Raw genomic sequence first — 25,036 nt, 5'->3', positions numbered from 1 at the left:
AGTACAGAGACAGAGTTGAAAACGTTAAGGCTGGTGCCAGACTACGTGAGCTCAACCACTCCCTACTCATATCCATGGGCAGGTACCTTAACCCCTCTGAGCTTCCGTTTTCTCATCTGAGAAGTGGGGTAATAGTCCCACGTGGAGTTTTCCTGACGATTAAATAAGATACTGTATACAAAGTGCTTTAAACAGGATCTGACAAACGGTAAGTCTTATGTGTTAGAGTTTTTCTTCTATTTCTTGTATTTTATGAAGTTTAGCATACAAAGCATATGTTGTTGTTGAATTTCCTGTCACCGGAGCAGCAAACTGTCAAAGAAGCGATTATGCTAATCTAAATTGGAAATGACATTTTCTCTGCTCTCTATTGTTTTATATGGGGGGGACAAACCCTATGGCCCAAAAGCCTCATGTTGAGTTGCCTGGTTCTCTCCTGGCTTCTCAGCGAGTGGCACTCGTGTTGAATTATCTTTGGATGTGCATGTGGCCATCCTGCCACCTGCTACAACCAGAACATACTCCTTAAACTACCTGATATTAATCCAGTAATTTTCAGCCATGAAAGTGAAGGTCACTTTAATCCCCTTGAACCCTAAGGGCTACATAATATGTCCCCCTGGGGTGAGTAGGACACACCATGAGGTTCTGCTGCTTGGTGGCCAGGCATGGGACTTGCATTCGTGAACTCAAACCAAATCCAGTTGTAGAGCAGTCACTTGGTGGGGGGTTGTGCCTTCCTTCTTTGTGATGTCACTTGTAATTTGACAGGATGATCTTGCTGCCTGGGAGTGAGGGAGGTTTGGGGGATTAAGTGATGTGGTGACGCTGGGCTGTTGTGGGTGAGCAGCTTGCCTGATTTGGGGTAGGAAAAAGGAATCAGCGAAGATGGTGGGTGTAAGCATCATTAATCTGGGCAGGCATTGCCCAGGCAGGCCTGCAGGTGACACACAGGAAACCCTGATGCCTTCTAGGCCCACTCGGGCTACTGGTGCATTTTCCTCTCAGAGCCTGATTAAATGAGGCCTTCTCCCGTCCCAGTTCACCCAGCTTTGGAGGTTTCAGCGGCAGGGCAGTGATTAGCAGCCAAGCGTGGGCTTTTTTCCCTCTGAGCCTTCTTTCCCCAACCCCACCTTTGATCACGGTGCTAACAGTGCCTCTGAGGCCCTTGGAGGCCCCAGCCCTCAGAAGAAGGGTCACCTGAGCGAGGCGGGCAGCTGGATGGATGCGTGGTCACTTCTGTCTCAGATTAGGTGAGGGCTGGGCAACAAGGCGGGGGAGGGGTGGGAATCCATGCGTCAGAGCTGGAAGGTAGAGGGGCTCGGCCAGTCTGTTAATGCACTGGTCGGCCCACGCGCCCTTCTCTGGGTCTGGGGTCTGTCATCTATAAAACTGGGACAGAAAGAGTGACCGGTTTGTGAGAACGTCGTGAAATACTTAAAGCATATTGTGGCAGATGGTCCATATTAACTAAAATCTGCCATTAATTAGTTCATTCTTTCAAAAAACATTAAGGCCCCATTGTATGTACAGTATTATGCTACATAGGCACTTTGGGGTCATATAAGACAAATGTAGAATACTTCGTCCTTCAGGAGACACTTGATATACTATAAGGTTCTGTAACAATACACGGCACCATACTTTCTGTGTCAAAATGAATGCCATAGACAACTGGTGCTATGCAAGACCAGAAAAGGTCCTCCTCTTGTGTGTGTGTGTGTGTGTGTGTGCATGCATGTGTGCACACACACCACTTACTCTCTATGCCCCCAGGCTAATCATTTATCCCAATTGTGATCATGGGGTCATTTGCACTGTCATCCAATTAATGTCTGTTCCTCCTGTAGAATGCAGGCTCCATGAGAACAGAGGGCATTTTTAATCCCCTTGTTCTTAACTCCCTGTTAATGAATAAAAAATATTTCAATCAGAATTACACCAATATCATTCAGTTTTTGTTCGGAAGATATTTTTGAGGTAATGCCATTTAAGCCAACTTAATTCTGTGATCCATTTTCTATGCAGTAGAGTCAAACCATTTCCTTTGTAAAAATCTTTTGATTTTACTTTTCTGAACTATTTCCACTGAGATCCATTCACAGTGATTTGGTTCACCACACATTTTTTATGCATAATGCATATCAAATTTTACTAATGATAGCTTCTTCCATTGTGATTTTTTAAATGGCTACTTTATCTACTGAGTTTAATTTCCCCAAGTCAAATTTGTAGATAGAAGTGTTATAACGTAACCTGAATCTTGGGTTAGTTTTGTCAAGCCCTGTACTATTTTGCCATCTGTTTATATGGATATGTGAATCTGAAAACACTAAATAGATACACTTTTCACTGATCTTAAATCATAATGCCCTGGGACTCCTGATTCATTGAGTCCAGTGGAGGGGTTGGGGTTGGTTGACATCAGAGGGAGGGTCCTTATGAGTAGAGACAAATGGCAGCGGCACAGAGCTCAGAAGTGGGTGCAAGCAGATACTGGCTCAGGAGTCCAGGGACAAGGCCACGCTTCCCTGCTCTTCCCTCCTCACAGCAGAGACCAGAGAGGACCCAGAGATTGCCTCTGAAGCCTGAGCTTCCCATGCACATGAAGAAGCACAGGCTTCCTCTCACACAGTGGTGAAAAGCACAGTCTCCAGACTAGCAACAGCAGCAGCTGAGAATGTACTAGAAATGCATTCTTGGGCCCTACCCCATATCTACGGATTCAGAAACTCTGGAGCTGGGGCCCAGCCTTCTGGGTTTGAACAAGCTCTCCAGCTGACTCTCGTGCTTGCTAAAGTTTGACAACCACAGCTTTATCCCCAGCTGTCCTCGTGGCTATGAAAATGGGTAAGAGGAAGATATCCAGAAAGATCAAACATTTATCTAAAACAAAGCTTAAAAATATCCTTCAAGCAAGATCAAGTCTCCCATGAATTCCTCTCTTGGGTTCTCAATATAACCAGAAAATGAATAAGAAATTTTTGTTCACTTGCAAAGAAATAGAGGAATCTACAATTCTACCTGAATTGTAGCAGATAAATCTTTACCACCCCATCATAATTTCCCAGTGATATTCATTATGAATTAGTTCAAATTGGTCATCATCAACAAAACTGTTAGCAAAAATGGCCCAGGGTTGGTCTATTTCACTACCGAGTCTATTTTTGGTAGGATTTTGATCAATCTGTAATGAGTACTATCTACAGAAGCTAAGAGCAAATGACTAGGCCAAAAGGTCCTTAAGTTCATGGCAGGATAAAAATATTCTGCTTTGGGAAAGGAATATGGTCAGTCTTTACCCTGTGGCAACTTAAGGGCCTTTCATAGTGCCTTGTCCTTTGTAGATGCTCAATATGGAGTTGGTAAATGAATGAATGGAGAATCCATATGGGTTCTACAGCTTGAGAAAGGCCTATGGAAGAGGTGACACGAGTTGGGTAGAAAAGGGTGGGTAGAGAAAGAGTGAGGGCATTTTAGGTGGGAGGAGACAAGGATACATAGTGGGCTGAGCAGAAGCGTGGAGTGGGGTCTAAATGAGAAGTGTCTGGGACTGAGCGGATGGCATTGGAGAAGAAACGCTATTCCCAGGGGGATCATGATGACAGCCATTGTCATTACATAATGTAAATGAGGTCGTAGTTAAATGAGTACTCATCCTCTGATACGTTCCCTACCGTGCTAGGTACAGGGCACACAGTGGAGAACAAGATAGAGGTGGCACCTGAATCTAGTAAAAAACTGAAAACAGGCAACGACGGGAGTATGATAAGTGTGTTGATGAGTGAATTACAGGGGAAGGTCGGTAGCTCCCCTAACCTGGCTGGGATCCAGTGGATCCAGAAGTCTTCCCAGATGAAAAGATGTCTAAGTTACGACCCAAAAGATGTGTAGGAGGGAAGAAGAGGTGTGCAGTAGGGTGGGGCTGGATGGGCAAACCGAGGGCCAGATTCGGAAAGGCCTTCTAAGCCATGTTAGAGTCTGAGCTCTACCCAGAGGGATGTGAGGAGGTTTTAAACAGGGCAGAGGACAAATTTGTTTTGGAAACCTCACTCTGGCTTCAGTAGAGAGAAGAGCTGAAAGACAGATGATTGATGGATGATGGTGACTTTAATTAGGGAAGTAACAATGAACGGGAAAGGACAAGTTTAAAGAGCTTGCTGGAAAAAATGATCTGTGGTGGCTTAAAACATGTCCATAAATTCTTTGACGTCACCACCACTGAGAGGTGGAATGTATGCTCCCTCCCTTGAATCTGGATGGGCCTGTGACTTGAGTGGAAGTGATGCTATGCAACTTCTGAGAATAGGTCATGAAAGGTGACAAAGCGTCTGCCTGTCTGGGGACACTCACTCCCTAGTACCAGGCACTGTGTGCTGTCAGGGAGCCACGTGTGGATGTGCAGGCCCCAGCCTCAGCTGAGGTCCTAGAATCCAGTGCCAGAAGCATTAAGGGAAGAAGTCGTTGAGGTGACTGCCTGGCTGAGCCCAGTCTAATGAAATGATTGGTCTTGTTTTAAGCCACTAATTTCTGGAGTATTTTTGACACAGCAATAGATAACCAGACCACTACCCTTATATCACCCAATTAAGGAGACATCTTTTTGTCTGTTTTTCATACTGTGCTGTACTCACCATAATTTTTGGCTTCCGTAGCAACATTTACACTAAATGAAAACAATCTACAAAGGCACATAGAGTTGGGGAGTAAGATGTTCCGTCCGTCAAATATTCTCATTAACAGAGTAAGTACACGCTTTAGGCAAATTACCGTAGAGTACATAGATGCTTTAGGCAAATTATGGATTGCAGAGAAACACCATTTTTCAAAGAAACTGCCAAGTTTTAAAGAATGAAATGGTCACTATATACTGAGCATACTTTGATGGTTTTCTCTTTGCCTTTAGAATCGTCTGTTATTTTGAGGTGAACGTTATGCACATTCATTACCTCATGACTAAGTTGCCCCTCAGTAAGACTTCTGGGAACAGGTCAAAGAGCCCAGTTTTGCAGTCCGCAGAGAAGCACAGCCGGCAGCTGCTCGGAGCAGCAGGGCTTGGGAAGGTCATGGCTGCTATTTATTGCTCACGATCTTTTTTTTTTTTGCTAATGAATAGTTGTTAGCTAACAACCAAGGCCACATTCACCCAGGGCATAATAGCCGTTTGAATGCTCTCTGTGAATGCTGGAGAAGATAAAAGATAAGTTGAGGGACAGGAAGCATGCCCTATTATTCCCTAAGACTTTGAAGGTAGAGAAATTTAAATCCTTTTTTTTTTCTTTTGCAAAACACCAGACACACATAAGATGTAATTAAGATTCTATGAGGCAGAGAATTTTCTTTAAATGAAGCTTATGCTTCACAGAACATAGGCTAAAGAAATTCTTTTGATATTTCTGAACAGGAGGAAGAACACATTTGTTTATGTAATTCTTCAACTAGGTGCGAACACTCTGAATGCTACTGACAGTAATAACGAGAGTTAATGTTTATATAGCATTTTCTTTGTGCCAGGTAGTGTTCAGCTTGCTTTGCATTTATTACCTCATTCTGTCCACAGTAAGTCCACGAGGTGGTATTACTATTATCCCTGTTTAACAGATGAGATTGAGGGGAGCCCATGGCCACACAGTAAGTCAAGGAGCTCTTAGTGCTCTATCTCTGAAGAGAACCTCCTGTTTCTTCTCTGAGGAGACATCGTGTGGTGCAGTGGGAAGGGAATGAGACTAGGAATCTGGATTTTAATCTCAGCTCCACCAATTTGGACAGGACATTTCCCCTGACCTGAGGAGAAGACTTAGAAGATTCCTCCTACTCTAGAACTTGTGGTTCTATGAATAACAGTAAAGTTAGAGTTATCTCCGGGTTTTGAAACAGCACTGAATAAGGAGTCTGCAGCACTGCAGGCAGACAGCTGGGAGGCTTCACCATCATGTGGGCCCTCAGAAAGAAAAGGCAGAACGAACCCCCCCAGGTGCTGGCCTTCAAACCATCAAGAGGCAGATCCTTACGAGGAAGCTCTGACCTGCTGTCATGACATATTTATTTATAAAAGATAAAACATCCAAAGAGAGAAAAGAGAAAATCATTAACAAACGAGACGAACTATAGGACCAAATATTTATGACCTATATAGAAAACTAAGGAACACAGAGAGCGTTATGTGGTTTTTATTGGCATTTACTTTGAAAAGCACGTGGATTGCCCGTGACCAAGGTGGTAACCATTTAAATTTCGGCTTATTATCAGTTCTGAGAGTTAAATTCTGGTTTTGTTTGTTCTGCTGAGAAAACAACAAGTTTTCTCACGAACCTTTTAATTTCTCTGATTTTTGAGAAAATTTGACCCTACTGAACGTTGAATGAAAATTTCAAATCAATATGGAGATTCACACAGGCACTATTATTTTACAGATGAAAAACTGAGGGCTCAAGTATCTTGTCTAGGGTCACAGGTAAATGATGACAGAAGCAGTGAGAAAATCCTGGGCTATTTCCCAGCATGGTAGAGTAGGGTTTCAGACCACGATTCCCCTGAAAATTAGCTGGAGGTGGCCACTTATAGTGAAATTCCCTCCTGTTAGTGCTTACTGGGTTCCCCTGGAGACCGTGACCGTGTTCCTTCAAGCTTCCTCAGCCCTTCACAAGGGGAAGCCTCCTTCCCGCGGGAGCCCGAGCTTTCTGCTTGCCTGTATCTAGATCTTCCTGGTGGCACAACATATGAACGTCTCAAGGCAGCACGCCAGTGCTCAATGATTTTGGAAATTTAAGGAGACCAAGTGTTAGTAGACTGTACACTGGAGTACGATGCCCGATTTCTTAGGAAGCCAGTAATTCACTAGAAGCAGGCCCCCTCCAACTCAGACCCACGGATGGTTTGAACTCAGGGTTACTCAGCCCACAGGGACTGGCTGAGCGGCTGGAAGGTCCGACGGCTGACTGTCCTCTTGTTTAATAGCACCGTGTGGGATTTCCTATCACTGGGGGTGTGGCAGAGCAGAGCATCCAAAGTGTAAGTGGTGACCTGGCCATTTATGTGCAGTTTCCCATACAGCTCATCAAATGTGGCCAGAAGAGCGGGCACATCCTTCACTTTTTCCCTCACTTTGACCAGCTGAAAAAAAAGCAAGAAGAGTAGATTGTTATATCTCTGCAAGATTTCTTCCTTGTTCTTTTTATCCTCCAAGAAGCAGAGATATAAATGCAAAAAAAAAAAAAAAAAAGAGTGTGCACCTAAAGTGGTAAAAACCAGGGTGCGGGGGCACAGAGAGGTATAACTAACTATAAGGGATTCCATAAGCTATAAACAACATTCAGGATTAGTACTTAAAAATCACCCCTGGTATTTTATAAAAGGGGGGGTTCAAGTGGCCCATACTATACGATGAAACATACCAGGGAAAGGAGGTCAAACAGCATGGAATCAAGTGTGTCCAATTTAACGATCAGAGCAGGAGGCAGGGTCAAATGATGTAGGGCTTTCTAGCTCATGGTAAGTGTTCTGGAATTTATTCTAAAAGCCATCAGAAGGTCCAAACTGGGACATGATCTGATTTCGATTTAAAAAGCTGTGTGGAGAACTGGAGGGTACAAGAATGTGGAGACTAATCTAGGGGCCCCCATCATAGGCCAGATGAGAGCAGGTGATGGTTTAGACTGGGAAAGGTATAGAAAAGATGGAGAAGTAGATATATATGAAGTATATTTTGGAGATTAAACTGAAAGGATTTATTGTTGAAGGGGAGAGGAAAAGGGAGGCATCAAAGACATCTTCGCAATTTGGGCTTTAGTAACCTGGAGATGGGGGGTGTCATTAACTGAGATGGGGAAGATGGCAGGATGAGATTTGGAGAGGGAAAATCAAGAGTTCTGTTTTGGACAAGATTGAGATGTCTGTGAAACATCTAGGCAGACATGTCCAGAGGTTATCGGCTACACAATTATGAGGCATGGGGGCAAGGTCTAGACCAGAGGTATAAATATTAGCATCACAAGTGTATGAATGGTATTTAATTCTACAAAAATGATTGAGCTCAAAATTAGAATGTGAATGTGAGTCTATCACATATACACAGCTTGTGTAATATAACACAAACCTGCACACCTTCTTTTCAAACAAGGGCTCCCCACTGAACCTTCAGGTAAAGTTTAAACACTTCTAACATTCTTAAAAAGAATAGCTTGTTTAGTCCTCATGTTCAGGGTGAGATGCAGCAGCATATGGCTTTCAAAAGAAGCAAAGCAGGTGAGCCAAGCTGGAGGTAGCCTTGCTCTCACTGCAGATACTACCTCAGTTCTTTTTTTTCTTTTTTCTTTCTTTCTTTTTTTAACTACCTCAGTTCTCTTAAATCACTACAAAAATAAATATTAAATGGTATCACTAGGACCATCCTACAATTGAAGCCGAAAACAGTTGGTACGACATTGTTTGTTAATTAAGTTTTAAAAAAGAAGTCAATAAGGAAACAGTTCACGTTGGAGTGGTTTCCGTCACGGTGCTGCAGAAAAGTCCGCAGTTCTTTTCACCATTCCTCTAAGGGCACAACAGCACCTTCTCACCACACATTAAACATGTCCAGTAACTGGTGGCATAAACACTAAATAGAGCATTTGTAAAATGCAGAGTTTTACAACATAAGACTCCACATTGCAATCTCACAAAGATATTCAGAACTAGCTCAAGAGCTGCTGGGGTTTTAGGGATCAGTTCACTTCTCAACAAGCAGTTCCCTGGGTAGCCTCACAGCAACCAGGGGATACACTGAACTAGAGGGTGAGCTTTCTAAGTAAATCAGCCTTATAGGCTTTGGGGGGGGGAGAATCAGATAAAAACAATGAGTATTTTTCAGTGTGAAGTTTGGATGCTTTAGTCGCATAATTCAGGCAACATATTGACGGGCCAGGTCTAAGGAAGGATTAACATCAGTGCTAGTGAGAAAGCAGAGGTTGTGTCAGTGCTGCGCACACATGCACATGATCGTGTGCTTTCAAACCAGTTTACATTTCTAGTTCCCCTACTTTTCTGAACACACTCCCAAAAGGTTCAGGTCGGTCACAACCTACACAGAGCTAAGACCTCAAATAGAAAGAAGCTTTAAATTTAATCAACCAGTTAGTTTCCCGACAAGCTCCCTTTACAGAGCCTTCAGGTAGGAGTGAGGAATGGGACTGGGCTGGGAAGGCCACAGTGTGGCAGAGGCGGGGAGCTGCCTGCCACCTGCCCTCTGCTGCCAACCTGCCATCTCAGGTGCTGGCCGGAACGCAGCTGGGACCGTGCTACCAAAGGCCAGGGAAGAGGGAGAAAAGCTGGGAGAGGACCGACAACCAGGCCCCTTGGTTAGTCAAAATGACTATACCAGTATCTTTACTAACAATATGATCACCGCCAATAATTTATGATTTCCTCACAGTCTTTTTTCCCTGTAGGTTATATGATTAGCGATGTACAAATCACTAAATTTCGAATGACTTACAATAATTCCTCTTTATGTGCTTAAGCCATCAGTATGGCACAAGGTTCATTTGTTTCATTTTACTTTCAAGTTTTAGAAATTGCTTCTTTCTCTTCATTTTTATTTAACTTTATTTTATAATTTTGCAAAGCATTTATATGGTTCCATTAGTTGGTCTATTCAGGAGCTAAAACCACAGTTCTAATTAGAAAAGCTTTAATATGGTTTCATATCTGGCAGGTCTAGCACCTCTTCTTTCACAGAGTCTTCCCAGCTATTCTTGCTAGTTTGCTCTTTCTACTAAACCTAAACTACAGAAAAAAACCTAATGGTATTTTTATTGAAATGTTACATTATCACATTAACTTGGGCAGAACTGACTTTATGAGGTTGAGTCTTCCTATCTAAACACCCAGCAGGTCTTTCTTTTTAACATCTTTATTGCAGTATAATCGCTTTACAATGGTGTGTTAGTTTCTGCATTATAACAAAGTGAATTGGCTATACATATACATATATCCCCATATCTCCTCTCTCTTGCGCCTCCCTCCCACCCTCCCTATCCCACCCCTCTAGGCCAGTATGTCTTTTTACTTGTTTAGGTAGGGGAGATTTTCTTTTTGTTAAGATGAGAGATACTATAGCCTACTGTTTGCCTATGGGGATGATCCACAGGGAAGGTGAGCAATACTGATGATGTTCAAAAGAAGGTGACACAACTTCTGGGCTGATGCCCTGGGCTGGCTGGGGGTGGGGATGGGCTCCCAGGCTCTAGAGAGGTGCCTACAGTCACCACGGCTTCAGGAGGGAAGGCTGAGCAGAGAGAGAGGGGGGCAAGGAGGCTGTTGGTGCGGCAGCGGTCCTCCTCTAATTGCTTCTGTTTCCTCTGTGAAACAGGAAGCAAGGTCATCAACTGAGAGGAGTGGGGAGAAGGAATTGGATGCTTAAGGAGAAAGGAAAAAGGAAAAGAAGACGGCCGACACCCATGAAGACAGTGTGGGGAAAAGAACCATGTAAAAGGAACAAGTTTTCCTAGAATTTCAGAGGAAATTCTCTTGTGTTAGAGGAACAAAGTCTGCACCCACACATAGAAATCTAGCCACAGGAACCACAGAGAGGTTGCCGGATTGGACAGTCTCTTTAAAGAGGTGGCCTACAGGATGAAGGTATCAAGTGGACAGTTTCAAGGGTGTTCTTGCACCTTTACAGGATTTCTGTGGAAGCCGCCTACTCACCACTTCTTCTGAGAACACAGGTTTTTTCACAAATCTTGACAGATTCCCCTCTGTAGCATCCTTTAGTGTGTCTATTAGGCTTTTCAACATGTTTGACTGGATGTGGATCATAAGCTGAAGAAAAAGAAGAAACAAGAAAAACAAGATTGAGCTAGTGATCAACACTGAGACGTGTACCCCGTGAGGTAAGCCTACATTTAGAGGCATCGACCCTGCTTTCATGCCACTTCCTAATTCATTTGCTTGCTCAAGTTCAAAGGTGCTTTGAATGAATGGCCACCAACCAAAACTTGGTTTCCAATAGCTAATCAAAACACCACCACTTCAAAGCTTGCTAAAAGGCAGAAATGGAGAGAACATGGATTTTGGAGTCTGACATACTTGGGTCAGAGTCTTGGCACTGGCACTTACAGCCAAGTGACTCTGGCCAGGTATTTAATCTCTTTCAGTATCTTTATTTGTGAAATGAGGAAAATACCTTTACATCTCACATTTTGAATTACTGTGAACATTAAATGAAATATCAGCACGCAGGAGGTCCTCAACAAACATTACTATTAGATTCTTCCCTATTTCCTCTAGATTCAGACGATATGACAATCAGACAATCTCATAAGACTGGCTCTGGGTCAAAAGATACCTTTATCTTTTAATTTTTTTGGTTAGGAAATTGCAGGCGTACAGATTGTGCAAGTATAAAGTGGAAGCCGGTTAAAGTTTTAATGAGGCACTCCTATCTATACTGTAGCTATCAAAACGGGGTGCTTGTACTTGGCTTTCAAAATGATACCACTAACTACCTTCCATCAGATACAATTAACATAAGGAAAAAAAAGAACACATTTCCCCCGCACCCCAATTACCAATGTTCACTAGTCTCATTTGAAAAATACAGCAAAGTTTAAAGAAAATGAGAATAACTCAGAATTCACCAACTAATGTTAACCATTGTTTCCAATCTCATGTATTATCTTCCAAATATATGAATCCCCCCCACCCCCCAATTTGATTCTGCTTTTTGGTCAATTATTATAAAGTGAACATTTTCTCATAGCATCAAGAAGTTTTAGGAAAAAATAAAACCTCATTTTTAATGATGAATGCATAGCAATCCATCATATAAATCAAATAAAGCAATACCATACTTTATTCTATCAATAAATGTCATACATTTTAAAAAATTGTTACTTTCTTAGACTTGATTCCCAGAAGTGAAATTACAAAATCGAAGGGTGTAAACATTTTTAAGCCTCTTGATCTTTAGAAAGGATAGTTTTTCTGGGAGAGATATTCCTTTCTTATACCAAAGCAACTAAGTTCTCTTAATAGTCCATTTTATAACATTGTATGTTTGCTGAGCAGGTGATCGGGATGAGGGGTTATCTTTGGTCCTGAAGAACAGAATGAAATGGCCCCAAGTAGCCTAACTCCAAAAGCCCTGATCTAAGTTGAGTTCTAGAGCACAGGCAAAACCCTTTGTAGGGAGAGAACATTCCGTGGGTCTCTCACAGTCAGGCAGAAGTACTGACTGTCTTTAGTCCCGACTGTATTTTCAAGGATGTTTGTGCCGCCAGCAGCCTGGGAAGACAGACCGTGTCTCACCCAAAGCAGAGGGCAGGTATGCTTACTGTCCAATTTAAGAGATTTGGGTTCCCCAAGTTCACAGCTCCTCTCTTAAAATATAATCCCCTGTGTGTGCAAGAAGCATATAGCCCTCTTCATGTCGCTCTGTGGGAACTGGGCTCAAGAAACTGCTGCAAAAATGCTAATCCGCTGGCTACTGCTATTGCTGTGAGTAATAAACTGTCCTTCTTCTCTCGGTGTCTTGTGTTCTCCACCAGCATCCACAAAACTGTGGCAGGTTAACTCGTTAGCTCAGAAGTGGGGTAAAATCTCCACGTCTTAATAGTTCTTAACAGTTTTGTTAGTAAAAACCAATCCCAATTTGGTTGGCAGTGGTCTGTCCTGTCAAGGGCAAGGAGAAGTCTACCTTGTTGATGCCACATCTGCAGTGCCTGGCACCGAGTAGACCCTCAACAATGAGAAATGAGAAGGGGAGTGTAGGTCCCCTAGCAATGTACAGGGATAAACCTCCCGGACCTCATGCTAGAAACTATTAATGATGTGCTTCTGAAAGATTTCAACTTTTCTTCCTAATTTTTCCCAGTTTCTCTCCTGCCTCCAGCAACTAACCCTGACTCAGTGGGGATTTCAAGAGTAAGGTTCAATACCTGGAACTATACTGCTGAAGGGCAACATAGATGAGGCAGTTACTGATGAAAGGCAAAGAAAAAATTTAAAGCTAGGAGCTTGTCTCAAACTGAAGTCTCAGGGTACAATTAAGAAAGCTAAATCAGGGTATAGTGCATTGCTTCAATCTTACAGATTTCAAACAAAAGCCTAGGAAAATTGAATTAGCAAGGAGCAGGGGGACTTTTCGTTAAAAAAAAACTAGTCAAAGAACACATACTTCCCACCCTTCTGATTTTCTGAGACCTCAAGAAATGTGTCACTGGACACCTTTGACCAAAAAAGGGAACAGAAGCCCTGAACATGCAGACATCTCTGCATTTCTTTTCTTTCCAAGTTTGCTATATTTGAAGTAGAATAGCACAGTGTGGTAGAGACTGCTAATTTTCTAACCAATATCCACATTTCCCTTCTTTGTTTTGATAACAGAGCTCCTAACTTTAACTGATGCTGTCATGTACGGAACTCAGAAACTGTATTTCTCAGGTCTGTCTGCAGCTAGATGTGGTCATGGGATTAAGCTCTCGCCATTAACGTGTAAGTACAAGTCGTTGGGGGAGACGTTTGGGAAAGCATTCTTAAAAGGGACCAACTTCTTTGTCCTCCTGCATTCTCCTACTTCTTGCTGGAATAGATGTAATGGATAGAAGTCACGTGCTTAGGATAGTGGTATGGAAATACAAGAGGCCAGGTCCCTGATGACATCACGGAATGTCATACCAGACCTAGACCGACGACCTCTGGTTTTCTACTTGGAAGAAAAAGAAATCCTCTAATTTATATAGACTCTTGTATTTTTAGAGTCTGCATTGCTTCCAGCCAAATGCAATTCTTAAACATATAGGTGAGATGCTGCCACAAAGGGATTTATGAGAAATAATAAGTCCTGTCTCCTTTCCTACCGGTGTGGCCTAGGACTGCCCAGCATGAGCTAGAACTTTAGCGTGGCCTTAGTGAGTAGGAGAAACAAACATTAAAACATTTACCTGTGTTAACAAATAAATGATAAAAAAAAAGCAGTGAAACTCACCACTTGTCAATTCCCCCGTAAGGTAATTCAATTCCAGAATGGGTCTAGATTTCTAGAGAAATGATTAGAATTCAATGAGATCATGTGCTCAACCAGTTCGGTGTGGAGCGAGCATGAGCTGGGAAATGGGGAGCCAGGCCCTCTGGGTCGTATCAGCAGCAGGAGCAATTTCAATGAAAAGAAAATTAAGTTGAGGGGAAAAATTAGGTAAGTTCATATTCCAACTGGCAGCAAGAAAAGATTTTAGTGTAAGGCATTAATTTTTAAAGCAGATCTGAAAAAAACTTCATTTATTTCTGCTGATACTGACTGAAGAGACTCTATTCAGCCTATTTGTTAGGTTTCCGTTTCTGAATAATTAACAAATTGCCCTTAAGGATTCTAAGCAGATGACTCAGCCTTGGAGAAGCTAGGGCCCGGAATTAAATTATTTTTTAAAAACCTGCTCTAATAACAGAGACCCAGAATCTGAAAGATTATTAAACCTGAGAATGGCAACCAGCTCTTTTCCACCATTCCCAAGGAAGGAAGAAGAAACAGGCTTGTATTGAAATAGGAGAAATTTAGATTGGAAATTTGCCAAGAATTGCCTGAGTGAAAATTTTTAAACAATCTTTAAGTTTCTGGACAATGGATAATTCTGCGACCCAGTTCATGGAGGGAATGGTTCATATTCAAGATCAACTCAAGGATCCTTACAGAGCGCTTGCCAGAAACATGCCCATTCATTCGACCACGTTGATCGGCCGTCTCCCCGCCCCCCAACCCAGCTCTCCCAGGAGGAGCTGTTCCTGCTGCCACGACTGAATAGCCGAGGAATCTAAATTCAAGGACATGGAGTACGTGCACTAACAGCAGGTTCGTTTTTTGACATCCTGTGTTCCTTTCACCATTCCGGAGAAGCAGTTAGCTCCAGTCCTAGATAAAAGACGCACAACGCTAATCTCTGTAGGTCTGGAGTGGTGGGGAAACCCTAGGCTTTGTATGTAGTCAAACAGAGTTGATTGTGTTAAAACTTTGACTCTGCTATTTAATTAGCTGTGAGAACCTGGGTAGTTTACTTACCCTTTGAATCTTCATTTTCCACATGTATAATATGGAGAAATACTGTTCTGACAGTGTTGTATAAAATAAACCGACAAATGTAAGTATCTAGCGTGGCACCTTAGCTAAAATAAACCGAAACCCTGCCGATCTCACTCTCTTCCGTTTCTTATCAACCCTTATTGATCCCCCCATGCCCATTGCAACTCTAGGAAAAGCGACTAACGACCCACATAAAACTTCTCTCACACAGTCTCCTGTGTTTCTTTCCCCGCTGATGCTATGAACCGCCTGGAATCCTAGCAATTCTACTGCTATCCAATCATGAAATGAGTGCATCTGTAGGCCACTCTCTCAGAAGCAGATAAATATATTAATACTTGGAGATGCTGAGCCGTCCACATCCAGTAGGAAGCTGAGAAGAAGAAAAAATAACATATGCATCTGCTGGAAGACCAGGATTCCTAGTCTGTTTGGCTTACTGGCTCACATGACCTGGACTTCTGGACTCCGGACCTTTGCCACCTTGGCCTCCATCAGCTGAGAGCTTTTCAGGCTGACCTGCAGTTTCTGTTCAGGTGCCCAGTCTTGGGCCAGGGGCTGCCTGCAGGAGGCCATGGCACGTAGGGCTATCAGCTCTCTTGGGTTTCGATCCACTGGTGTGATTCCTCCCCTGTCTTTTTCTGTTGCTTCCTCTGCCTCACCATTAATGCCGTAAAAACTCATTTCTGGGACCTCTTACCTCCCTTTTTTGTGGCATTAATCAGTTTATAGCAGATCCATTACCAGGTTTTACAGATAAGTTCTTAACTGACAGCTCTGACACTCATCCCCACTCCAGGCTCCTGCCCTTTGCCAACTACAACATCTCTTTTTGCGTATTTTTCTTATATTTAGTCTCTTCCCTTCCAAACCCACCTCTTTCCCTTTTTTCCTCCCAGGTTCTCTACTATCACTGTCTCCATCTTTCTGGTTCCCTAGGCTCATCTTTCCCTCCTGTGTAGGCATTTTGAAAAGTAAATATGAGGTAAATATAAGGTATTCTTATCTCAGACTTCTTGGTGGAACTTGTTGCCCAGAATTTACCATAAAGGCTTATCTAGTCCTTCTCTTGAAAGTCATCTGGGCACTGGTCTGGGCGTGACATTTGAGGATAATTATGGGCAGAACTGAAAACCACGGGAGCTTGCAGTTATGCGCAATTCCTGTTCACGGGTTCTAGGATTTGTTAGAAATAAATAATCCTTTTATTTAACATATTTCATTTTAAACAAATACTACTGGTATTAGCAAGCATCACTGAACACTGATTACATGTGAGGCACCAACTGTTTTGTGTTAACTAACTACTTTATATGCATTATTCTTTCAATTCTCCTAATGAAAGAATGGTACTATTACTACTGCTACTTCAGATAGAAGGAAAATGGGTGGTAGAGGTTAAGTAACTTTGCCTAAGGACTCAAAACTAGGAAGAGAACCAGCAAACTAACTGGCAAACTAGAACCCTCAGCAAAACGAATCTCCCAACAGAGAACGCCATTTCACCTCCATGCCTCCAGTCCCACAGCCCTGTCCTCCTTCAGAACACTGCTCAACAATATTCTTCTCCCCAGTTCTCCTCCGTTAGCTCCTGCTGGCCAGCCCTTTGCTCCCCAGCATGGAATACCGCACTGGCTATGACCCCCTATCCCAGTTCATGTCATGCTGGTGTTTACCCATTTCGGTTCATCTTGACCCCTTGATGTTTCAGGAGACTGTAAGTTCCTGGACACTAGGGGCTTTCTTTTGAACTCCCCACAACACACGTACTCAGCATACAAGCAGGGCCTCAGCAGGGCCTAGCTGAGTGGGGGCTGTGATGTCGTTAATGACAGGAGAGTCTCTTAGTCTTTTCATTGCCCCAAGGAGGCGCAGACGACTCACTGCTCACTAAAAAGGTGGCAACAAAGAAAGAATGAAAATGGCTCGCATTTATTGAGCGCTTACCAGGTTAGATGCCACCTTATGCCGTAGGTGTACTGACTCCGTGAGTCAGGTACCATGGATAGGATGTAATCAGCACGCAGGCTCTTCCTAAGTCTCAGTGGAGAGACTGCAGAGTCCATCTCCCTTCTCTCTAAATTGACAGCCTTTCTGTAGTCATGTGTTACACCTGCAGCATTTAGCCACCTCTTATATCTGATCATATCTGCGTTTCCCACCTATTTATACACTCCTGGAAGAACGTATTGACTCCTCTCATAGGGCTCCATTATAACTTTCACACAGTGATCAATAAATGAACATAATGGATGACCTTGGGAGATCAAAAGTCATTTGTTGTACACAGACAAAAAAATCTAGACTTCGTTTTATTACACTTCAAGCCTTACTTTAAACCATAAAGAAGTCACTTACATTTAAATTAGTGCAGATTATGCTTTCTGGCTTCATGATTTGAGAAAAAATGGATATAGCTTTTGCCAGCTGGTTCTAGAAGGAAGAAAAACAAGTCATACCCCCAAGGCATATAAACATTACTCTGCTATCATAAAGATCATTTAAGATGTCAGGATATTCCTATTCATGGTGCCCCAGGGTTTTGAAGTACACAAAGAAAAAAAGTTTTTTGGTAATCAAAAATGGACATTCTATAAAGTGTTTCCTACAGTGGCATATTACTGAATGTTTTAACAACCTGCCTGAGTTCCACATTCTAAGATGGGGGCATAAAGTTGGCATTTCCCCTTCTCTCACTGGAATGAGCTTTCAAAAAAAAAACAAGGTTGAGAAATAGAAATGCACACCCATCTTTGACATAATTAGAACATAGCAGAAACCTCAAACCACAGAAGAAATCTGCATTGCCAAAAACACTGGAGATGGAGCATACGCGAGTTCCAGACAAAGCAGTAAGAGGAGGACATTGCTGCATATCTCAGAAGGAGTGCACAAAGTAGTTCTCAAAGGTGAGGGCACAGCCTGAAGTACTAAATTCCTGTTTACAACGATGATAATAGAGTTTAGAACTAGTAATGAGGTCTTTGGATCCTTTTGGTGGCAGAGGCGAGGCTAATCAAGAATTTGCACAGATCAGCCATACTTGCAGGAAACAATGTGTCACTTATAGCAGCGTCAGAGAAGAGACTTTTCATTGAAAATCACCTACGTGCCTACTCCCATTGGCCAGGAAGAAATAGAGCCAATGCATATTTGTAGACAAAACTCAGATATAAAGAAAATTCCTGCTGGCCTAGAACGTGGCAACACGGCGCTATTCTCTTCTGACATGAATCTTCTGCAAGTGGCTGGTCTAAGCATCTTTCAATGATGAATAACCAAAAAAGAACCAGCATGTAAACTATATAAAGACATTATGAGGAAAAAAGAAAAAAAGGATTACAGCAAGGAAAAAAAAAAAGAAAAGAAAAGAACTGGCTGATGAAGAACTCCCAAAGGAAAAATGTTTCCATGGATATAAGGGACAGAAAAGAGAAAAACTAACAAGATCAAGTCACTCAGAAGTGGGAAAAAAAAAAAAAAATTCAGGCAGGCCTCAGATTTCTCCATAGCAACATTCCATACTAGAAGACAGAAAAACAATGCCAAAGAAAACCTCAAGTAAAGCAAATATCACCTCACAATTTTATATCTGGCCAAACTGTAGTTTAGAAAAAAAAAAAAGGCAAATAATTTTAAAATACCAAGAACTCAAGGAGTACTGTTCCCCTGAGGAATTTACTAGAACACACTTTGGAGAGTCTTAAATTAAAACCATTCCCTGAGCACGTTACTTGGTAAACGAATCATTTGAAATTTCCACTTTAATTATTTGAGAAATTTCTCTGAGTACAGCCTCCCTCATTGATTGTCCATAGGATCCTGGCCAGCCCCATGTAAACAGCAGTGCATGTTAGGCCCTCCACTGTAAATGAAAACATTCTTTGGAGGCAGAGGTGTAGATGTAGGTTGCCATGGCACCAAAGGCATTGGTCTCTTTATGGGGACTTTTTCTTTATGACAGAGTCAGAGGAAAAAAGATAAAATAAAAGCAAGAACAAATGAAAGTAGTAAAGTCTTGCCTACTCCTAAGTCACTTATGTGCACCCCAAAGCCTTACCTGGTTCAGAGCTAATGCCACTGCAAAACAGGATGCTCTCCTGCAGAGGATTTCTCCCTTGATGAGGGCTTCTTCCCTTAACGTGGTACAGATTGTAAAAGATTCAGGGCTATTCTGGGGGAAGACAGGATTGCTCAATAAATAAATGTCACAAACCTTTAGGTTAATAAGATGATTAATGGTGCCCAGTGTTTCAGATTTCCTTTTGGAAGAATTTCCTGGAGCCTATCTCAAGCCGCTTAAAAGATTAAGTTCCATATAGAGACTATTTGCAAATAGACTCAGTTATCTATATATTAGCAGCTCAACTCTTAAATGAACTTTATTTTTAGCTCTTTTTCGGTTTTCTGACCTGGGGCAGCTTTACCCACAAACATACAGGTCTCTTTTCATCCAGGCAGGCTGGTTTCAAGACATAGGTACCATAACATACACGTGTGAAGAGTCAGTGTGCTACTATCATATTAAATGATAAGAGTAAAGCTTAGCAACACCACAGAACTTTTCCTTAGGGGGTTTCCAATCTGAAAATATCCGTGTTAAGTCAAATGTTTGAAAACATACCTGAATGGAAATCATCAAAGAATCCCATAAAACCAGATACCTTAAAACAAAAACCAACAAAAAAACCCACACACACCAGGAAGATGAGTGATATACAAAGTAGCAGACAGCAGCGGTAAGACAGAATTCTCTTCCTTTATCTATGTTGTAGGTGGGTTAGGTTTACGAGAGCAGCATTAGTTCTGTATCTGTCTGTCATGGCGTGATTCGTTACTCAAATCCTAAAGGAAAATCTGAATTTAATGAGAGGGGATGGTTCCCAGAATTGGCTTGCAATTTGTAACAGCTGACCAGTTCAGTTTTTCAACTCCAGTCTCCACTGAGTGAAACAAATTATTCTTGAACACAATATAGGGCAGCAGTCCCCACCCTTTTTGGCACCAGGGACAGGTTTCGTGGAATACAGCTGTTCCACGGAGCTGGGGTTGGGGGTGGGGATGGGTCAGGCGGTAATGCGAGCAATGGGGAGCGGCAGGTGAAGCTTTGCTTGTTTGCCCACCGCTCACCTCCTGCTGTGCGGCCCGGTTCCTAACAGGCTGCGGACTGCCACCAGTCCACAGCCTGGGGGTTGGGGACCCCTGATATAGGGGAGAAAAGTCCTCTGGCCCTTTGTAAGTAGTAGAGTTAAATTCTCTCCACTTCAGTATACGCTCAGGGAGACATCTCTAAGAAGGCCAGGAAACTGTGTATCACAGTGCTGAAGAACCAATGCTCAAGTGTGTGTCATGTTGGCTTCTGTTCACAGAATCATAAAGTGGCAGGATTGGAAAGGATCATCTAGTAATCCAGCAGTCAGCAAACTACGACCCTGGGGCCAAAGCCAGCCTATGGCTAAAAATGGTTCTTAGATTTTTAAAGATTTGTAAAAACAAAGAAGATGTGCCTAGGACCGTAAGTGGCCCCCAAAGCCTAAAATATTAACTATCTGGCCTTTTATAGAGAAAGCTTGCTGGCTCCTGAATCCAAATGCTTCATTTCACAAATGAGGTAAGTGACCGCTTCAAAGCCAGTTCATGTTAAAGTTGAGACTAGACTCCACATTTCTCAATTTCCAAGTTGGTTTCTTCCCCCTGTAACCCAACTGCCCCTCTTGTTTTGGAAAATTGGTATCGCTATGCTTTTCAGGGAAATTTTTCAATAGCCACGTTCTACCTTACTTAGTGTTCCTTCATTTTCAGTATAAAAAGGTTTTGTTAAGTTTCCAGTGTTAAAACGGCATGAATGTGTACAGTAATGCATGGAATCTTGGTCACTGTACTATTTCAGTTACCATTTATGCATTCAATAAGTAATAAAGAAACAGTCTATGTGCAAGAAACAATCCTGATAGAGTAATAAGACAGGGATTTATAAGTCATGCTCTCTATTCTCAAAGAACTCATTTTAATGTCACATACGTTTATTAAAGATCGCTTGTGAACCAGGCACTGGTAGGTGCTGGCAAATAAAGATGCCTCAAGGAGTTTACCCTCTAGTGGGGAGGATGGAATGTGCATCCACGTAGTAGATCAGGCAGTGTTATAAGTGCCATGTCTGTGAACACAAATAGATCACAATCAAGGGATACTGAAGGACAGAGAGAACACTTCCAACTTAGGTGATCACAGAAGAATTCACAGATGAGGACAAAGTAGCCCTTGAGTTCACCAGTGAAGGATGCTAAGACTTCCATGGGAGAGGGCCACAGAGAAGACTGGTCTGGTGAGGTCCAGCAAGAGAAAGAGGCCTCTGAAGCAGAGTGTGAACCCAGCATGCTGTTTCTTGTTCTCATTATCTACACAAATGCCAGGAAAGATGGAAAGATGATAAAATTGCTTTTCCCATGATAAAACTGTCTGACATGGCTAACTTGGGTTTTCTAAAAATGAACATATTTAAAATGGAAATATCTGCACCAGATGGAAAACAGACTTCAGGGGAACTGAACTTTATTTGTAGAGAAAAAAAATAATAAATCCTCTCTCAAACATTACCCAAAATGCTCTAAAAGTTTAGGGAAGACAGTCTTACCAGTTTGTAGCAAACTGCAAAAGCAAGGATGTAAGTATCTTTGTTGAACTTCACATCTTGGTTTTTCATCTCAATCAGTACTTCCAATGCACCTGTCAAAAGCCAGGAGTGGGCCGGCAGTGTTAAATGCATTCAAGTGAGTTCAGAGTCCTCTACTATTGATTCCCAGAGTTCAATCTGTTTAGCTCCATCTACTGAAAAGTACACTTCAGCACAATAAAAACTTTTGAAGTCATTTATCAATTAACTAAATTTCAAAATAAATTATCAGGTCATACAGGAAGAACTAGTATTTTAAAACCTATTATAACTGCAGCATAAGTAAAATCTGGGGTGTTTAAGTCATGATGTGATGCAATAATGTTTTCACACTTAAAGAATGGGGTCTCCATAATTCAGCCACTCATCAGGAATATAAAGATCATTTTTACATAGTCCATTGTTTTTCAGCAAACATAAATTGTGATACTTACTTTTATATTTACCTTTGATAAACAACATATCCATCAAAATATTGAATGATGTGGAGTCTGAGAAGAAACCTCGTAAATGCTAATGAAGAAAAACAATATAGTTTGGTTAAAAGGTAAAACTATTAAGGGAGTACTTATACTGCATCTTCTCTGTCTAGGACTGTCTACATATTTTATTCATTTAGCAAAAAAATTTAAATGGTGCCCACTCTTTTGGGGTCATGCCTTTAGCAACGGGCACAGTGAACAAGAGGCAAAAGATACGGCAAGAGATCTCTAGGTTTCAGAAATCCAGTGAAGGACGTCTTTATGCAATGGGCTCTGCTAAGCTTAGAAGAAAGAAGCAAGCCGGTTAGCCCTCCTGGGGGTTGTCTTGGAACCTGGGTGCAGAATATTAACACGAAGTGGCAGCTATAAGTATGCTTGAGGGCTAAGGTGGGAGAGGCTCACACAACTATGATCCTCTTTTGGCAAACGAATAATAGTTGATTATTCACTTTTTGAAATAACTCACTACAACAGTGGTTCTCATCATTTTTAATGGGATGATAATGTGACACATGCTATTCAAATACACCATTAAATGTCTTGTGCAAGTCTGTTATTTTTTTTGAGACCCTATTAGGCAGACCCTATTCTAGGTGTTAAGAATAAAGAAATGATGAACAAGACAATGGCCCTGCCCTAAACTCTAGTAGGACTTATAATCTAGGGGAGCTTAAATTCTAGCAGAGGAGACAATGAACAAGTGAATAAAACAAGCGGAAAAAATAAAAATATAATTTCAAGTATCAATCAGGGCTATGAAGAACAATGAAACAGGATAAAAGGAACTGAGAAGATGATGGAAGGTGGTCAGGGAAGGCTCTCTGAGAAGAGGAGACCTCAATGAAGTGATGCAGGTGTAGAGCACTGAGGCCACGGGCCTGGCTGTCTGAGAGAAAACCAGAAGGTCCAGAGTGGAGTAAGCGAGAGGGAGAGTGGCAGGACATGAAGTACCACAACAGGACCTTGAGGGCATGGTCAGGGGTCTGAGTTCTATGCGAAGTGGGATGGGAAGCCACCAGAGCAGCCCCGTCCATAGGGAGAGATTGCAAGCCTCAAGTGTGAGCCACGTATGTGACTCTAAATTTTCAAGTAGTTTCATTTAAAAAAGTAAAAAGAAAGATGTGAAATCAATTTTAACAATATGTTACTTAACCCACGAAATCCAAAATTTCAACATGTAATCAATATAAAACATTATTAATAAGATACTTTACATTCTCCTTTTTATGCCAGGTATTTAAAATCCATCATGTATTTTACACTACAGCCCATGTAAATCTGAACTAGCCGCAGTCCAAGGCCTCCAAGGGTACATGGGGGTAGTGGCTACCATACTGGCAGCACTTCAGGGTTCTGGGCAGGGGACACGACAAGGTAAGGTGGAAGCAGGATTAGGCTTTATGGTACTTGACTCTAATTCAGTTTATTCTACAACTCCAGGAAACATATACATACATGAATGCTTCATGCTCAGGTAGGTTAAGAAAAACCAAAAAACGAAAACCTTTACCCTCATTTTCTTTCTTTTTGTTTCTTTTTATCATTATACTCATGGCTATGATTTATTACAATGAAACGTTTGTTTTCTTTTAATTACAACATTAACATATGCTTATTACAAAATAGTCAAACAATACAAAAGTATATACAGTAAAAAGTGAGGATTTCCTCTAATTCTACCCCCTGAAGATAAGCAGTAGTTTAGTGTATATCCTTCTAGATTTTTAAAACATATATGCTATAATGTAAATATGTATGTATATTTCTTCTTTTAGGAAAAAATAGGCCCAAACTAATCCATACTGTTCTGAAACCACCTTTTCTCTGCTTACTAATATATTATGGTCATCTTTCTAATACCCAGGGTCCTTAAAAGAGGGGCAAGGTGAGAGTTAACAGTTCCTCCATGGATACAACACTTTATATGAAAAAAAGTAAGAGGCAAAAGGACAACTTAGTTACGGAGATTCTTAAAAATATTAAAATGTCCCAGGGGGCCAGCCCTGGCCCCCAAACTTAATAAATGTTTCTGACCATGGATGAATTTATAATGTCTCTGAGTCCCCGTTTCCTCATCTGTAAAATGGAAATAATAATAGTACCCACCTCGCCAGGGCTATTGTGGGCAACAAATGAAATGAAACATGTATAATGCTTAAGCGTGATGCTGCGAACTTGGTAAATATTCAGTGAATAATTACAAAACTAATTATTGTTACTTTTGCTTTTAGGAAAATAAAATCAGAATATGTGAAAAGCAGAGATTCTGAAAACAGAAAAGCACTTTACAACATAGCCTTCAACCAGAAGTAAAAATACGAAAACTGGAGAGAGGCACAGGTGAAGAATAGGAAAGGCAGTCTTAAAATGGCAGCCTGCCTCAAACTAGCCCCCACTAAAAGCTCCTCAAAAGAGAAGATGTCAGTCCCAGGTGGACACACATCCAAGGTAGGTAGATACCTTGTAATCTGTACTTACACCTCTTCCACACCTCTGTATAAAGAGGCCTACGCCTCTTCGTAGGCAGTGACTCCAAGGAAACCTTAAAAATCCAGGGAAGAGCTCATTCCCTCAACCCAGCAGCCTTTCTCTGAAAATCGAACCCAGGAATAATGTGTTTAGAAAGCTGCCCTTCCTAACATCACCGAAAACACCCCATCCTCAGCGCAAGGAAGTCACCATGGCAGGGAAGGCAATTGGGAGACAGTAACCTGGTCTTTGATGAGCTCCACTGCAGATTCCTCGAGATCCAACTCGTAGCACAACCTCATGAAAAGTGGTCCAAACTTGTACTCCCCCAAAGTGATATTCCTGTTCTCTGCATGGTAC

The 25,036-nt window shown here is 41.9% G+C and overlaps 1 protein-coding gene and 1 long non-coding RNA gene across 3 annotated transcripts in view; one reads left to right on the top strand and one right to left on the bottom strand.

The window, feature by feature from the left end:
* On the top strand, positions 1-24,984 carry LOC138842619 (uncharacterized). Its single transcript, XR_011377320.1, has 5 exons — positions 1-208; positions 10,349-10,871; positions 13,366-13,473; positions 20,422-20,663; positions 24,439-24,984. It is a non-coding gene; the product is annotated as an uncharacterized lncRNA (long non-coding RNA).
* The window catches only part of PTCD2 (pentatricopeptide repeat domain 2), a 28,325-nt gene continuing 9,443 nt past the window's right edge, over positions 6,155-25,036 (bottom strand). Inside the window, exons 4-10 of one of the 2 annotated variants that reach the window (XM_030845335.3) lie at positions 24,919-25,036; positions 22,160-22,238; positions 21,687-21,778; positions 19,113-19,226; positions 17,411-17,485; positions 10,687-10,800; positions 6,155-7,113 (exon numbers count right to left, since the gene is read on the bottom strand). In XM_030845335.3, coding sequence (XP_030701195.3) covers positions 6,889-7,113; positions 10,687-10,800; positions 17,411-17,485; positions 19,113-19,226; positions 21,687-21,778; positions 22,160-22,238; positions 24,919-25,036 — 817 coding nt within the window. In that variant the 3' untranslated portion in view covers positions 6,155-6,888. Of the gene's footprint in view, positions 7,114-10,022; positions 10,338-10,686; positions 10,801-17,410; positions 17,486-19,112; positions 19,227-21,686; positions 21,779-22,159; positions 22,239-24,918 lie in introns of those variants that run through there. The other variant, XM_070045149.1, reaches the window with a different exon arrangement.

Source organism: Globicephala melas, chromosome 3 (genome assembly GCF_963455315.2).
Source record: "Globicephala melas chromosome 3, mGloMel1.2, whole genome shotgun sequence".
Classification (NCBI taxonomy): domain Eukaryota; kingdom Metazoa; phylum Chordata; class Mammalia; order Artiodactyla; family Delphinidae; genus Globicephala; species Globicephala melas.
Note: the sequence above shows the minus strand (reverse complement) of the source record. Positions and strands in the feature narration are given on the sequence as shown.